The sequence below is a fragment of the Antrostomus carolinensis genome, unplaced genomic scaffold (assembly GCF_000700745.2).
Source record: "Antrostomus carolinensis isolate BGI_N321 unplaced genomic scaffold, ASM70074v2 scaffold2559, whole genome shotgun sequence".
NCBI lineage: Eukaryota > Metazoa > Chordata > Aves > Caprimulgiformes > Caprimulgidae > Antrostomus > Antrostomus carolinensis.
The window spans coordinates 1-16,463 of NW_010339033.1; the positions used below are offsets into that span (position 1 = coordinate 1).

The 16,463-nt window shown below is 42.1% G+C and overlaps 1 protein-coding gene across 1 annotated transcript; it reads left to right on the forward strand.

The window, feature by feature from the left end:
* Positions 1-2,335: 2,335 nt before the first annotated feature.
* LOC104530944 (bromodomain adjacent to zinc finger domain protein 1A-like) lies at positions 2,336-8,384 on the forward strand (the record flags this gene model as incomplete). Its single annotated transcript, XM_010175689.1, has 6 exons — positions 2,336-2,583; positions 2,697-2,923; positions 4,131-4,615; positions 5,726-5,871; positions 6,733-6,820; positions 7,359-8,384. Coding segments are annotated over 6 exons (1,385 nt in total), but the record flags the coding sequence as incomplete, so codon positions are not given.
* Between the last annotated feature and the right edge of the window lie 8,079 nt (positions 8,385-16,463).

Consider the following 16,463-nt stretch of genomic DNA (forward strand, 5'->3'; position numbering starts at 1 on the left):
CCCCCCTTTTTTTAAAAAAAAAACAACCCAAAAAACCCAAAACAACCCAACAAAAAACTTCACGACATTGTGCAACTGCATATCCTTTCTAGAAATACTAAAATGGAAAACCCTCCCCTGAACTCAATTAGCTATTGATAGACGAGTGCACAGATCTGTCAAACAACTTCATTTGCAATGCAGCAGGGCTTGGAGGGCTTAGCTGACAGAGGGGTGTCCCACTGCGCAATGTAGAGCTGCTCAGACACAAAGGAAGAGGCCATTTCTCCCTCCACGTTAACAATATGAATGAGAGGTGATGGATGGAAGAAAAAAGTGTTATTCTTTTTTTTACAAATTGGGATCTGAAACAGCCAGTCGTTTGGCATGTTTATTTTCAGCAGCAGAATGTGCTGAAGCAGGTTGTGGTCAGTAATTTCTATCTTTATATTGCAACTGCCGTTTTGCAGTGCAAACATTTGTTGTGTTGTGTGATGGACTATATTGGTGAACCAATCCAGGCTAGAAATAACCACCAAAAAAAAGTAATAATGCTTGAGATGCCCTTGTCAGCAAAAGAAATGCTTGCCAAACTATATATGCACTTAAGATAAAGTGTCTTTGCCAGAGTTACAGTAGAAATCTGCAGCAGAATTGAGAACTGAAGTGGGTTTCACCTTAGAGTCTACTGTTCTGACAAGCAGTTTTAATTTTCTTCTTACTGAATTTTAAAAAATACAGTGAGAGATATACTGCAGTACTGTGAAAAGGAGCTTGTCCACTAGCCCTAGTAAGACTGAACTGGAGACAGGAAACCTAAGGACAAAGTAATAGGAAATTTTAGGAAATCCAGATTTGTATTTGCAGTTCAGGAGTGCCTGTATTTTATTTATGAAGCTGTGCTGCCTGTTTATCCTCTGCATTCTCCCATCACTTCTCTTGTGCTGCTAATGCAAATGTATGCAAGATTAGGCAAATCCTGGCAGCCAGTTGATGAAAAGGAAGAAAGGCTTTGCCAGGAGAGCAATTAGTCTCATTTTTGTTCTTTCATTTTTTTGTTATTAGATATTTTCTCTTGCTATTTCTGAGGAGAAATTATTTGGCAGACAAGTGGATCATCATAGGCCATTCCTGTGCCCACTGTGACTAGCGCAGCAGGCAGGGTGGCCTTTTATACTGGAGTGCATCGCTGATCAGCTGGAGATCACACAGTAGTAACTGGACTATAACTTTTAGAAGGGAAATCTGTGGACATTTCTATAATCAAAAGTCCTGCCATATTGCCTCTTCCTCTACTTAAACCTTCTTGCTTTAAAATGCAAGAAATAGCTCTCAACATTCTTCAAGAAATTCCCTTCCTGCTCAGCAGCAGCAGCAGTGCAGGGTGTAACCTACGCCTTCTCGTTTCTCTAGCACCTCCAACCGCCCGTTTGCTTCTGTAATTCCCAGCTGCTCGTTCCCGTTTGGCGCTGTCCTCCTCGCTGTTCTCCCTGTGTGTTTCTGTGGCCTGGATTGCAAACCAAACCTGTTTGAAAAGACAATATAATTTCTCACCCCTGTCCCCCCCTGCCCCCCATTTATTTCTAACTTAATTGGGATCCCAGGTCTTACCTGGCTTGCCACTAGGTGTGCACCACAGATCCTTGTGTGCTACATTGCTTATAAAATATCAAGAAAACAGTTTTGTTTCAACCAGACCAGTCACCCACTTAACCACACAGACGTGCAGGTTCTTGTGCAGGCAGAGTGTAGGGCAGGAATAAAGGCACTGAGGTGTGGGGAGAGGGCTGGAAGATTGTCTGCCAGACTGTACTGGGGCAAGTACAGGTGAGAAGAGCCCTTTAAACTGTTTTTTGCGAGTGAGGTCTCTATTTAATGTCAGGTACTTTTAAAAAATGTCAATATTTGGGGATTTCAAAATGTACATACAAGGGAAAGTAAATTGGGAGTGTGCTTTTTTAATTTTATTTTTTCTTTAAAAATGATTACTTTTTAAAAAGTAATCTTCATTTATACTTTATAAACTGAGTCGAATTATTAGGTTTCCAGGTTGACATCTGAGTAAGACTTTTATGTCTTACTGATGTCCTATGCACAAGTTCTAAATTGAATTGGTACTGAAGAGTAAAATCTTACAGCTTCAGCAGCTTGGAAACTAAGGAGGAAACATTCAAGTATTGAAGAGATAAGACAATGGTTATAATAGTATCCCAGTTTACTACAACTATCTGTTTGAAAGTCAGATTCTTACCTCATAGTCTAGAATAACCTGGGTGTTTGAAAAAGAAGCTTCATCATTCTGCTTTTTCTCTTCTCTTTCTCTTTCTTTTTTTTTGATCCCCTTCTTTAATGGAAGATGCCAGTGATGGTGGACGATCATATAGAACAGTTTTGGATCGCTGGAGAGAGTCACTTCTTTCTTCTACCAGCTTGTCCCAAGTCTTCCTTCATCTGTCTACGTTGGATCGAAGTGTCATCTGGTCAAAGTCCATCCTCAATGCTCGCTGTAAAGTGTGTCGGAAGAAAGGCGATGCAGAAAGCATGGTGCTGTGCGATGGCTGCGATCGCGGCTATCACACTTACTGTATCAGGCCCAAGCTGAAGGTATCTGAGGAAAAACAAGCCCTTGCTTTTTGCACAAAACTTCACCAGTTCTTACAACTTCATTGCAAATTACTGATGCTTGCTTTTTTTTTTTCCCCCTTTTCTGTTTCTAGGTCATTCCTGAAGGAGACTGGTTTTGTCCAGAGTGCCGACCAAAACAGCGCTCTAGACGCCTCTCCTCCAGACAGAGGCCTTCTGTGGAAAGTGATGAAGAGAGTACTGAGCAACTGGGAGAAGGGGAAGAGGAGGCAAACTATGATGAAATGGGACAAAGTGAGGAAGAGCATTATGAAGAAGAGCAAGATGAGGAGGATGAATCTCAAGAAGAAGAGGAGATAAGGTAAATAGACACCTGTTAAAGTGGTTTCCTACTTAAATACCATCTTGATTATTAGGTGGAATAATTGTTCACACAAGCTCATATGTTGAAAATACAGTCTGAAAAAGATGTTTATTTAAAAAATTCGCAGCCTGTTACGAATTTGGCTCTTACTGATGGTGTTGTTATTAACAAAAGTTAGGTCCAATGGACTTAGACTCACTTTTCAGGATGCAAATTCCAGCCTTGGATGTGTGGGTGAGAGATGGCGATCAGAGTTGCAGTTCTTTACAGCTAGTGTTTGAATATAAAGTGGAGAGAGTTTCAATCAGTAAGGATTTTCAGGAGAAAACCTGGAGTTGTTTTTGTCCCGTTATGAGTTTTGGGAGACTAGATGCATGCAATATGTATTGGAACATTAGGGAAGTCAAGGTCATCTGTCAGAGGCTATGTGGCATTGGGAGGACTTTAGGACTTAAAAAAAAAACCCAAAACCAACCAACCAAACCCACTCAAAACCAACCAGCTAAAAAAAAAAAAAACCAAGGCTAAACTACTAAATAATCCAATGTGATAATTTCAGTAAAGTGGTGGATTTGATACACATGCCAGAAGCATAAAAGTTGAAGTAAACTTCCTGATCTTGGGGTATTTTTCTTCTTTTTGGTACAGTCTTTTCAACTGACTAAAGAAAGATTATGTCCAGCTCTGATGGTTGGGATTCGATAGTTGGAGAGAACTTGCATCTGCTTAGGAAGTAAACTTGTCTCTGGGATCTTTCTTCTCTTCTGTAATGGAAAGAGAGTCTGAGTATTAGTTATAAACCCTGACTAGAGCACAACTTTTTTACTTAGTGTTTTAAAACTGCAGATTATTTATGTAGCTGATGATAACATTACAAATCCTAGTAGTTACAGCTGCTGTGAGAAATAAGTGATTTAAAGAAATTTATAGCTGGTGCTCCAGTTAATGCATTCACCTTGCACAAGCTGCAAGGGTGATCAGAATTCTGAGCATTTCTTCAAAGTGTGTGCTCCATGTACTATTTAATTAGGAGATTTTAGAGCAGTATTTAAGATAACAGTAATTGGATGACTGCATCAGCTTGACAGCCAGCTGCTTACCAGTCCAACCTTGAGTGATGGGGTTTTTTCAATGCCGAATTAGAAAACAGAAAGAGAGGAATGGAATTTTGGGATAAATAAACATAATTGTTCACTTTTTGTAGCCCATCAAAGCAAGGAAGACCCCAGGTCAAGCTTCCATTAAAAATGAGAGCAGCCAAACTCAACAATCCATTCTCAAGCCGGAACAGCCAACGTCAGGCAAGATACGCTTCTCGGAGTCAGCAAAACACACCTAAGGAAACTGACTCTTCATCCAGAGTTACCAGAAGGGGTTTAAGAAAGGTAAAATCAGCCCCTCCATCTGTGACAAAGCCTTCTTTAAGACTTAACAGCCGGACCACTCGTCAGAGCCAAAGTTCATTACAAGCAGATGTATTCGTGGAGTTACTCAGTCCTCGAAGACGACGAAGAGGAAGAAAGAGTGCTGATAACACACTGGAGAATGACCCTTCCAGCTCGCTCGGATTTAGAATTGTTGAAACTGCAGACTCAAATGAACGACTTAGGAAGTACCCAGTTTCTGCTTCAAAGCTTTCTCTTCCTGTTACTGAACCCAAGAGAAGAGGCAGGAAACGACAATCCACAGGTTAGAGAAGTGTGTTTGTCCAGAACAAAACCCATGCTCTGTTCCTTGCTAAAATATTTGTGGTTTAAAGTAAGGAGACTAGAAGTGGTGGTTGAAGGCATTGTTTTACCACTTCCAACGAGACAGTTCCCTTCTTTTGCAGTGACAGAAGTGAACCTAAAAAAAAAATAAATCAGTCACCTAAAGAACAAATACTTAATTTGCCAAGGAGGTTTATCATATGGATATTTGAAATTTCATATTTGCTCACAATATGGAGCAATTGCTAATAAGCAGATAGAAAATGTGAAAGTGATATTTTTGCCTTAAGCCATGCAAATGCAAAGGCTTACGTACATCTTTTATGTTTTATTAAAGAGTTAAACAGTGATGAACACAGATGTGGATGAGGTAGTGAAATTTGAAATATACATGTACAACAAGAAACCGCTATCAGAAGAAAAATGGCATCTGTCAGATATAAAGCTAACAGTGTCCTTGCTTGTTAAGCTAATACCAAGCATTTGATGGCAGGGAGATACTTGGAAACCTACAATAACCTTTTTAAAAACAAAAACGACCCAGTGTGAGACTGAAGAGTGTAGAAGAACTTTACACTCTAGTGTAGCAGCTTTATAGTCTGCACGATTTCTGTCCTTCGCCATTGGGAGTTTCTGGGCTTATCCTCTAACCACCCTGCTGACTACTCTTGAAAGCAGATAAAACTACTCTGAATAGAGGTTTTGTGGAAGTAAAAGTTATGAGTAGGCGGCTTATTCTGATTCTCTCTAATAGGGCTTTTCTTTAAGTGTTCAACAAATTGTTTTAAAATTGAAATAGGTGAAAAAAACCTTCCCAAAATTAATGAGATGAAGGAGAATGGAGGAGGAATCCCGCTAAGTCCTGGTACTTAGCATTTTGTACAGCAAGTGAGACATTTAGTGGTTAATAACAAAGCTGTAGTATAGTTAATACCTGAAGCTAAAGTACATGAGTTGTGCCCCAAAACTATAATTTCAGTACCCAAGAATAATGGCCTTTAATGTCTTTTCCTTTTTTTTTTAAAGAAAAAAAAAAAAAAAGTGTCAGGTTTTTATTTTTATCTGGTGGGGTGTTTTTTTTTTTTTCCAGAATCATCTCCTCAAACTTCACTGAACAGGAGAAGTTCAGGACGTCAAGGGGGAGTCCATGAACTCTCAGCTTTTGAACAACTTGTAGTGGAACTGGTACGACATGATGACAGCTGGCCTTTCATGAAACTGGTTTCCAAAATCCAGGTAACTGACAGAACTGCTGAGGGAATGATAGCGGCTGAGAATCCTGTTTGCTGTCAGTAAAAGTTGGGATTTTATAGCCTTGCCCACACGGGAATACAGCTAAGCAGTGGGGTTCAGGAGAACTCTGGCTTTTCAGCTCAAATATTTGGTGCCCTGCTTTGTGAGTCAGACAGTTCCCCTAAGCGTGGCGCTTAGTGGGAATCAGGACCTGTGACCCAGGTGGCCAGTGCCCTTAAGGTCAGGCAGTCCCTTCCTCCCCTCACTTCTATCAAACACTGTTCTGAGTGGCTGCTTATCTCTGGTACTTGCATACTGTGTCCTGCTTGCTACAGAAAGTTTCACTGCCTTCTCTTCAACATGACTACGTGTTATCTTGGGATTTCATTCCTCTTGCAAGACTGAAAGATGGTGAATAGTAGTGGAGTAAAAATGGTCATTACTCATTGTTAATGAGCATTTAATATTGTAATGTTACAGGAAAATGAAAGGTTTTTTTAAATCTTGGAAAGAATTTTTGTGCTTCACAGATGGGAATAGTTGGAACACTGTAATACGTATCTGCTCATGCAATTTTTCTACAGTTGTCTGCAGGCTATTTAGGATTAGATTTATTCATTGAATAGCTGGCTAATGTTTGTTGTGGTCTGCTACTTTAATGTTATAAAAAATGGAAAAGCAATACCTGAAAACTGATATTCAGTTCAGGACATGGAGGTAGCTGCTTGGGAATTCTCTGTTTATTTAAAAACAAAACCAAAATGCTTTTTGCTAATGCATGATTTGCTTAATTTTCACATGGGTAGAATTTTAAGCTTTCATTTGTTTGTCTTTGAATCTGTTGGTTTTGTTTTTTTGTTAAAGGTACCAGACTACTATGATATCATCAAAAAACCTATTGCCTTAAATATAATCCGTGAAAAAGTGAATAAATGTGAATATAAGTTAGCATGTAAGTATATTCATTGAAAGAGGTAATCAACCCTGTTCTGTCTCTGTAAAATAAATTCTTGTCCTAAAATAGAGCTGTGTCAGAGGATTAGAAAGCTGAAATTGTTTGGTTTGGGGTTTTGTGGTGGTTTTTGTTTTGTTGTGGTTTTTTTTAAAGAGTATTTACTAATATTTGTTGAACATAGTTCTTTTACTAGCAACATACATGATGTATAGATAGATAAGCAAGCAGCTGAGAAACTGCTGGTAATTCTCAAGCCTTTGATGTCAGTGAGTGACACTGATGAAATATTTAGAAAAGGTACTGTTGTTACTGCTAGATTTGTATTTCCTTTATTGATAATCAGAGAAATTTAAGGATGTTTACATGACACTTCACTAATACAATGACAGAAACTTGACACATATGTAAAGACAGTTTGTGTTGCAGCTCTGTGTAGGATCGCTGTACTAGTTCACTGGTGCCATACTCCTTTATCATACTGCTCTCTGGTGACTTGAGACGTGCTAAATTAATGTATTGACTTTTTATTTACTAGCGGAATTCATTGAAGACATTGAGCTGATGTTTTCGAACTGCTTTGAGTACAACCCTCGTAACACAAGTGAAGCAAAAGCTGGAACTAGACTTCAAGCTTTCTTCCACATTCAGGCTCAAAAGCTTGGACTTCCAGTCACATCTGGTAATGTGGACCACGCCGCTCCCGCGGCAAAGAAGTCACGAATCTAACCTCTGCCTTCCAAAGGATTTTTGAGGGAATCTGTTAACATTCAATAAAATGAAATGTTAAATCACGCAGTCGTCATACCTGTATAAAGCAATAACAACTGTTTAACCACCTTGAAGTGTGGCCTGCACTATATTCTCAATGTAATATTAAGCACTCAGGAGAACGTAGGAAAGATTACCTTTGCTACAGTTTTATTCAGTGTCTAATAATTTTGATAGATGTACTGGATACAGTACTGGTTTACAGAGGTTTTGTACATTTTTAATACATTCATGTGTCCAAATATCTTCCAGAAGTACATTGTTTTTTCCTGCACCAAATGACCTTGTTTCATCCTCTAGATTTTGTAGGAGCTGTGGTATTGAGGGCTTTATCAACTCAGATAAAATCTTCTGCTGTAGCACAGTTGAAGAAACTGTGTGTATGTTTAAAACTTGTTTGAGCATATCTTCTCAACACTACACATGAATGAGTACAACTGCATATCTTTTAAGTACTGTACCAGTGCTGGCTGGAGGTATTCAGTCTGAGTTTATTAAGTAGATATTTATTTAGCATTCAAAGTAATTTGTGAATTTGTTTTGTATTTATAAAATTTGTACTTGGGGATTAAAAACAAAAACAAAAAAAAAGGAGAGAATTCCATAACTTTTTAAATTCTTTTCCGGTGGGTTTTTTTTTGTTTGTTTATTCCCCTCTAACTTGATGATCAATCAATAAAAACCTCCTCATGTCCCTGGCAGTTCTAGCAATGAGTAAATTTACAGGACTGTACTATAAGTTTCTACGTACAACTTTGGAAGTGTACAAATAAAATGACACATTTTTCAAAGTCTTTTGAGCTTCTGGCATTTCCTTGTGAGTTTTACTGCTGCACCATCTTCCCCATCAACTTAGTAGGACAAGGTGCTGGATAGAAAACAGAATTTGGTTTCAGTGCAAGTACCCCAGCCAGCATTTTTGGCAGCTGCAGCCAGTGTCACACCTGGTTTCAAAGTGATGCAAATGTTCATCAGTATGTAAGGAGTAACGCAAGAAGTATGTGTATATGTTGTATGGTTCTTTAATTAGGATTTTATTCTAACACTGTAAAACCTCCTAGCTTCGTTTAGCTGACCAGCAGCTTCTTTAAACTATCCTGACCATCCTTGGTAAGTTTACTTTTGGTATTTATTAACTTAAATGTCTTAAACTTTGTTTGAGTCAATAGCTTTAAAACCCCTTTAAAACCAGTTTTGCCTACCTGGAGGTATGCCCTACTCTGAGAAAACAGTATGGAGCAGAAATTTGGGGGTAGGAGTGAAGAGGGTAGGAACAGCTGAAACACGAGGTTTGCTGCTGCAGTGACTTTTCTCCCCGTGTTTGTGGCAGCTTATGTTGCAGCGTTAAGAGCTGCGTGTGGCACCGACCTGCACAGTTACTTGCTAGGGTGTTGTGGGTTTTCTCTGCTGCTGTAGTGCTTACCTTGCCTTAGAGGGGGCAAGAATGGGTGTTCCCCTGAGCCTAGGAAACAGAGGGCAATAGATAGGAGACCGATCAGTTTAAAGGGTTGGATTTTGGGGTTTGTGGGTTGTTTTGGGGTTGTTTGTTTTTTTTTTTTTAAAAAAAAGTCTAAGAATGAGAATGGTGAGGGATATTGTTTAGAAATGTCTGTTAATGCAGGAGTTTCTTTGCAAGCTTTTCCTTGGTCAGAGCTGACATCTCTGTCCTGTCCAGATCAAAGATGCATTTCTTGTTCCCACCACAAAGAATGATAAATACCATAAGGAATGTGAGCAGCAGAAGACTTTTTTGCAGGGTGTAGGTTGTACTTGATGTTCCTACATCTGTCTAGTCCCAAGAGGATGTGAGCATCCTCATGAGCAGGTTGCACAAACAGTTGTGCAAGTTCTTGTTCACATGAGTAGTCTCCATTGACTTAAATGTGAATACTGTGTCGGGGCACCATGGTGAGCTGAACAAGTCCATCTGTGGCAGATGCAATTTAAATTGTTACTGTCCCCAACCTACTCCCAGCCCTTCATTCCTGTCACTCTTTCTCCAAAGTTATTTCCTTCAATAGCTTCCCTTCTGCAATGAAACTGTAATTTTGAGTTTGTGTGGAGCAGGTGGGAACAGTTTAACCCAAATCTGTGCTTGTGATGGTGGTGTTTGAATGTTTGTGTTCTGAGTTAAGTTTGCAAGCCTAAGGCCTCAGGTACACATCCAGAAGGTGACATATAGAAAAGTGCCCACTTCTCCTTTGAGCAGCTGTGCTTAAAATATTCCTGTATGCTGCGTGTGCAGTCCAGACCTGACTGCCCTTGGCTTTAGGGGTGCTCATGGAACGCACCTTTTGTCATCTTGCTGCTTGTTGTGTGTTCAGGCACAGAGCATGAACCAGGCCCTCTGTTTCTGGCAGGAGGCTCCTGTGCTGGTGCTTTTGTTGCAGCTTTTTTGGGCTTCAGCTATGCTTCTTTCTGAGTTACGTCTAGAAGTTTCTTTGTGGCTGTTTGTTTCCCCCTACATGCACCCCTTTGGTAAAAGGGGAATTGCTTCATGTCTCCCTCCTTGTCTTTTAAGGGCCGAGATATTCATGCTCCTTGTCCACCTTTCCTCTCAAACAGCCCCACGTCTCGCTGCAAGCAGCCATCCCATGTGCTGTTACTGCCAGGGGAAGGGAGGTGCAATATCTGCAGGGGGCTCCAAGCCAGCGTTTCACAAAGGTGCAGAAATGGATGTGGTCAACGGCTTCATCTCAGATTGAGAGGCCCTGACTAATCAGGCTTTACCAGACTCTTCAGGAAAACAGGCGGTAGATTTCCTTGAGCTCCAAGTCCAGCTCCTGTCCAAGCAGGATTTTTAAAAGATCCAGTAGTGAAAGTCTTTCCCTTCGTGGTAGCTCCAGTATATTTTAGCCCTGGCAGGTATCCAAAGGCTGCTATACCAGCTGTTTTTCCTGCTGTGAAAATTCTGCCCCTCTTCCCTTCTCCCACCCGTTTCATTGATGACAGAGCTAAGAATTACTGACTGACCAAGGACACTACGCAATTTCTTCCAGTGCTTTTTGTACATAACTCTCATAACCTTGGGGCCAGTTCCTTTAGAGGAATTGGGCTCCAACCCAAAGGACTGTCTTCCAGGAAATCTCAGCGTTTCTTGAAAGACAACTTGCTCACCTCCTGGCCACCACAGATTGCCAAAGATGAAGACAAATCTCTACAGTGGCTGCTGTTACTGGAAGCTGCCTTTCCTACCCAAGCAGGACCAGGTCCGAAGGAGAAGGCCTGTTCTCAGAAATGCTGGATGCAGCCTTGTGTGGTGGTTGCAGTCAATACTGCAATGCTGAGGGGTCTGCTAGCAGCATCAGTGTAGTGAAGTTGTTGTGCCAGGTACCTTCACCTGTATTAGGACGCGGGTGACCACCTTGACTGGTCTGTCCAGTGTCAGATTCACCTGCTGGAAGTTTAACTGCTGGTAAACCTTTAACAATGCTGGAAAGCTGGAGCTGCTTCGGTCTGGCAGACCGTGTGAGACATGAACCAGCACTCTTCATTGTGAAGGGTTTGGGCTGGGACCACCATCCCTGCATCCAGTGTTGGATGGCTCTTCTGTGGAGGGTGAGGTTCTAAGTATTGTAGGAGAGAATGCATAAATGTTAGTATTAATAGTAAGGGAAGATGACTTTAGCATAATCTTAGCAAATATGGGCATTAGAAACCAGCAAGAAGCAGCCGAAAACCAGCCTGACCTTGCATGCATTACAGGGAGGTAGAGGTTGCCTGACCCTGAACAGCCCACCTCGATGCAGTCACCAGCTGCCATCTGCCCCCCAACCAGCCATCTCTGAAACTCTCCTAGTCCAGAAGTGGAGATTCTGTGATGGACGTGTGCAGGGAGCAGATTCCTGCGGATGCCAGAGTCCTGCCTAACATCATGTTGCTGCTGGACTGGTAATCCTGTACTGTAGGATTTAGGATATTGCACGTGTGGTTTATGACTTCTGAATCATTGATGTAACCACTGAATTAACCCTTACCCTGCAACAATCTTGTCTCTTCTAAGTTTCATCTGTTTGTATTCAAATAAGTAATATCTAACACTGGTCACGTGGCCTAGTGAAGATCACTGTCATAACTGGTTGCAACAATTCAGCTAACACTTCTTGAGGCTACCAAGGACTATTTCTGCTCTGCAAGAGCCTTCTCACTCTAAAAAAATTGCCAGTGTCCAGATGACTGCAGATGATTTGCTTTCTGTGTGGCACTCATCTCAGCAGCCATAATTCTAGAAGATCTCTCCCCTGCTAAACTGCTGCCTTGATCTTTACAATCGCAACTTCTTGGTCTAGTTCTGCAGAGATGCTCCTTGTGCTTTACCCAGCTTGCTGTAAGGAGATACTCTGAGGTTTCTCAGCCTGCTACCATTGGACCAATGGATGTCTTCTTCATCCCACCCTTCATCAGCAACCCACTTCCCTTGATTTGGTGCTTCCTTAAAACAGGGCTCTCTTAAAACCTTGCCTTTAAGTGCTTGATTGTATATATGTCTGATACCAGACTGGGATAACAACCCCTCTTGAAGAATCCCCAGTTATGACCAATAAGGAAGTTTCCCATTTTGAGGCAGTCAGGTTTGAAGATCTTTGGATTAAGTCAAATGCAAAAGGTAAAATGACTGTGCTGCAAATCAGAAAAATTACCACGACGGGTAAGTAAAGCTGTCAGCTTGTTTCCCATCTGTTCCCTAATAGGGATGCTGAAGTAGCACCAGCCCTAAAATTCATCTGTGTATTTGTGGATGTATGTGGGGGTACTTCTGTAAAGTTTTGTAATTTTAACTGCTGTAAGGCACTGACTATTAAAATAATGGTTATCATTCCTGAATGTTATACTTCTATGTTTTTAAAAGGTACATCTCCACTAGCTGGGAAAGTGCCAGTAAAACTGTGATTTACTCAGACTGTGAGTAGTGCTGGGAGCAAAGTCCAGCTTCCTCCTGCCGCCCCCAGCTCCCAGCAGCATCCACTCATCTGAGCTTCAGTGACAATGTGTGGCTGGGTCTGCATTTAAATTTGGTTTTATTTTTTTAAGTAATCAAATCTGAGCTGCTGTTGGTGAAACACTCCACCCTTGGCCACACACCTGCAGTTGCATTCTGGCAAACTTAATTTTACAAGGGCAGGTAGTGATAGAACAAGGGGTAATGGCTCTAAACTGGAAGAGGGTAGGTTTAGGTTACATATTAGAAAGAAAGTCTTAACAGTGAGGGTGGTCAGACACTGGCACAGGTTGCCCAGAGAAGCTGTGGATGCCCCCTCCCTGGAAGTGTTTAAGGCCAGGTTGGATGAGGCTTTGAGCAACCTGGTCTAGTGGAAGGTGTCCCTGCCATGGCAGGGGGGTTGGAACTAGATGATCTTTAAGGTCCCTTCCAACCCAAACCATTCTGTGATTCTATGATAATTTTCCAAACCAATTCTTTTAAATATTTGGAGTGCATTAAAATGCTAAACATCAATATGAACTACACCTGAAATGTTTTCAGTGGCAGAAGGCTACTTATGTTTTCTAAAGAGTGCACTGAGGCCAGCTTTGGGTTTGTAGTGCTTCTTTTCTGGAAAATTGCTGAAACAATTTTTTTAAAAATTTATTTTAGGTGCAACTCCACCGTTAAAATTTTTTAGATATGAAAGAAGAAGGAAAAAAAAAAAAAAATGTTTTCTGGGCCTCCAAACACAGGAGCATTTCAGCCATTGCCTTGCGGGAGGCTCTGGGTATGGCAGGAGGCTGGCCGGGGCTGGGGGTGTTTGGCCCCATGTGAGAGCCCCTCACCCTTGCCCGCAGCGAGCTCCGGCGCTCTGCCTGCGCCCTCCCCGCTGCTCCCGGAGCGCATCCAGCTGTTCAGGTCACTCGCTTTTGATAATAGAAATGTTTGGTTGAGCCAAGTTTCCTACACGGATGTTACGTGACAGCATACTCCTCAAAGCACTGGCTGCTTCCCACGAAAGATCAGCTTTCCCTTATTCTTCTCCACAGTCGTTCACCTTTCCTTTCTTACATTTGTTTCAAAGAACCACAAAAGAAAGGGTCTTTATTCTAGTAGTGGAGTGCCACTGCGCTAGCATCGTGTCACAGCACAGAGTTATTCTGACACTGCCTGCAGCCTGATTCAACAGTCCCGTCCGTGTGGAGGAGCTGCAAACGGCACGCTCGCACCATGATGTCCCTCGTAACAAAGTTGTCTGGCAGAGGATATTCCTCCTCTGCTAGAGTAATACACAGTCCCACTTGAGCTTTGTCATTTGCTATTCTTAGTTTACCAATTTATTTAGGCTTTAGATAGCTATTTCCTAGATTAACAGTCCTATAAGAACACACATAATAATCTATGTGCTTTCTTACTTTTCTTCTCCAAGTGCCCTACGGATGAAGTTTGTTTGAAGAGGAAAGGACTTCCAAGGGACGGGCTGTGCTGTGGCTTGGCTGCTGTGAATCACGCATTTGAAATGGCAGAAACGTGAGCCGGGATGCTGAAATGTTTGGGTTTTGGATGGCAAGTCTGCATCTGAGGCTGGGCAGCGTGGGGATTTGCCTGTGGGATCAGGGCCTCATAGCTGCCTTTCACGAGCATTCCTGTGCAGATCCTCCCGTCGGAGTCACATGCTGGGCTCTGCAGTCCTGACACCACTCGAGAGCGCTGCTGTCACCAGAGGACACTTTTGCACTGACCGACAGGTCCAGCGATGGTTATAAATATTCCTGTGCCCCAGTCATTCTAAAGCCCATCCTCAACCACCAGAAAGTGATCTCAACTCATGTATTTAGCATGTTAGGCTTAGCTCATGTTTTATTTTTAGATTGCTATCTGAAAAAGAAACATGATCAACTTTTTTAAGCAACATACTTTGTGAAGGGCTTTGCAATGCTTGAGTAGGTTTAGTCTGTCCATCTTTTGTTTCCATAGTTGTCCAGAACCAGTCTTAGAAACAGCCCTTGGGTTCAACCTTAATCAAACAGCATTTCCTTCCATCCAGATGCAGTGCTGCATACCGAGTCCTAGGTCTATCTGGAGCAATTTTAATAGCCCTAAAACTTCAGAATCAAAAGTGTCCTCCTTTCTGTCTGGCCATTGTGACTTCAAATCTAAACAGGTAACATGAATTAATCTCCCTGAAATCTGCGTGCAGTGCCTGTACAGCACTGCTTTGCACTTGTCCAGCCACAGGAAAGCAAGGATTCCTTGTCCCACCAGGAACTCTGGCTGTCTCATGGGGGCATAACAAAGTTGAATCATTCTAATCCTTGCATGCCAGCCTGCCTCAACATCTTGAAGGTTGGCATGCATCTATCCAGAAGGGAAAGAGCTTTCTGAAATCATTGCCACCTTGTCCTGGAGGTGCACCAGTTTAAATTGTGTCATCTGCCACGATGTCTGACTGCATCCTAAATTTTGGCAGTCGTCCTCCTGCTAACCAGGCTGATGCTGTTCAAGAAACTACCCCTTCCAGCTGTCCTGATCCTCTGCTGAGAGGAGTTGCTGCTCTGTAGCTGAACAAGTCTTCAGAAACCTAAACAAGGTGAAACCACTGATAGCAAAGTTGTAGATGTGGACTTTATTGTGGTGGCAATACTGTTGTTCTTACTCCATCTTTGTGTAAGTTTTATTATATTTATGTAGTAAATTTTACATCCTGTGAGCAAGCGAAGAACCAGCTGTTGAGCCACAGCACTGTGAGTAAGAACACAGAGCACATTCTTATCTCCAATATGATTTTTAAAAGAAACAAAATAATTCTGCTTCTGTGCTGTGGCAAGTCTCTTGAAATCCTGGTGTAAGAGAATTTGATTTCCTAAACTTGGAGAGAGAAAAAGTGCTCAGAAACCACCAGCGTAAGGGCTGTCACTGAATTTGTAAGACATGGGAGAAAATGCAAAAACTGGTGAATGCTGCCGCGGCACGTGTGTGGCAAAAGGACATTGCAGCAGTGAGGCTCGAGCCAGGCGTACGACAGCGCTGAACATCCGCTGGATTAACAGGTAACTTTTTCTGGTGGCAAAGGTAGGGAATTTTTGCCATAAACTTGAATCATCGTAGAATTATAGAATCATTTAACTTGGAAAGGACCTTTAAGATCATTGAATCCAACCACTGACCTAACATTGCCAAGTCCACCACTAAACCATGTCCCTAAACACCACATCTACATGTCTTTTAAATACTTCCAGGGATGGTGACTCCACCACTCCCCTGGGCAGCCTGTTCCAATGCTTGACAACCCTTTCAGTGAAGAAATTTCTCCCAATATCCAATCCTCCTTTTGTTGCTAATATATTTATAAAAACATTGTTATTGCCTTTTACGGCACCAGCCAGATTAAATTCTAGTTGGGCTGCGGCCCTTCTAATTTTCTCCCTGTGTAAGTGCACAACATCCTTGTAGTCCTCCTGAGTGGCCTGCTCCTTCTTCCAAAGGTCATAAACTCTCCTTTTTATTCCTGAGTTCCAGCCAAAGCTCTCTGTTCAGCCAGGCTGGTCTTCTTCCCCTCCAGCTCATCTTTCAGTGCATGGGGACGGGCTGCTCCTGCACCTTTAAGATTTCCTTCTTGAGAAATGTCCATCCTTCCTGGACTCCTCTGCCCTTCAGGACTGCCTCCCAAGGGACTCTGTCAACCAGGCCCCCACACAGGCCAAAGTCTGACCTCTAGAAATCCAAGGTAGCAGCTCTGCTGACCCCCCTTCTTACTCCTCCAAGAATTGTGAACTCTCTCATTTCATGATTGCTGTGCTCAAGACGGCCTCCAACCATCTTATCACCCACAAGTCCTTCTCTGTTTGCAAACAACAGGGGCAGCAGGACACCTTCCCTAGTTGGCTCCCTCACCAGCTGTGTCAGGAAGTTATCTTCTGCACACTCCTGGAACCTCACAGACCGTTT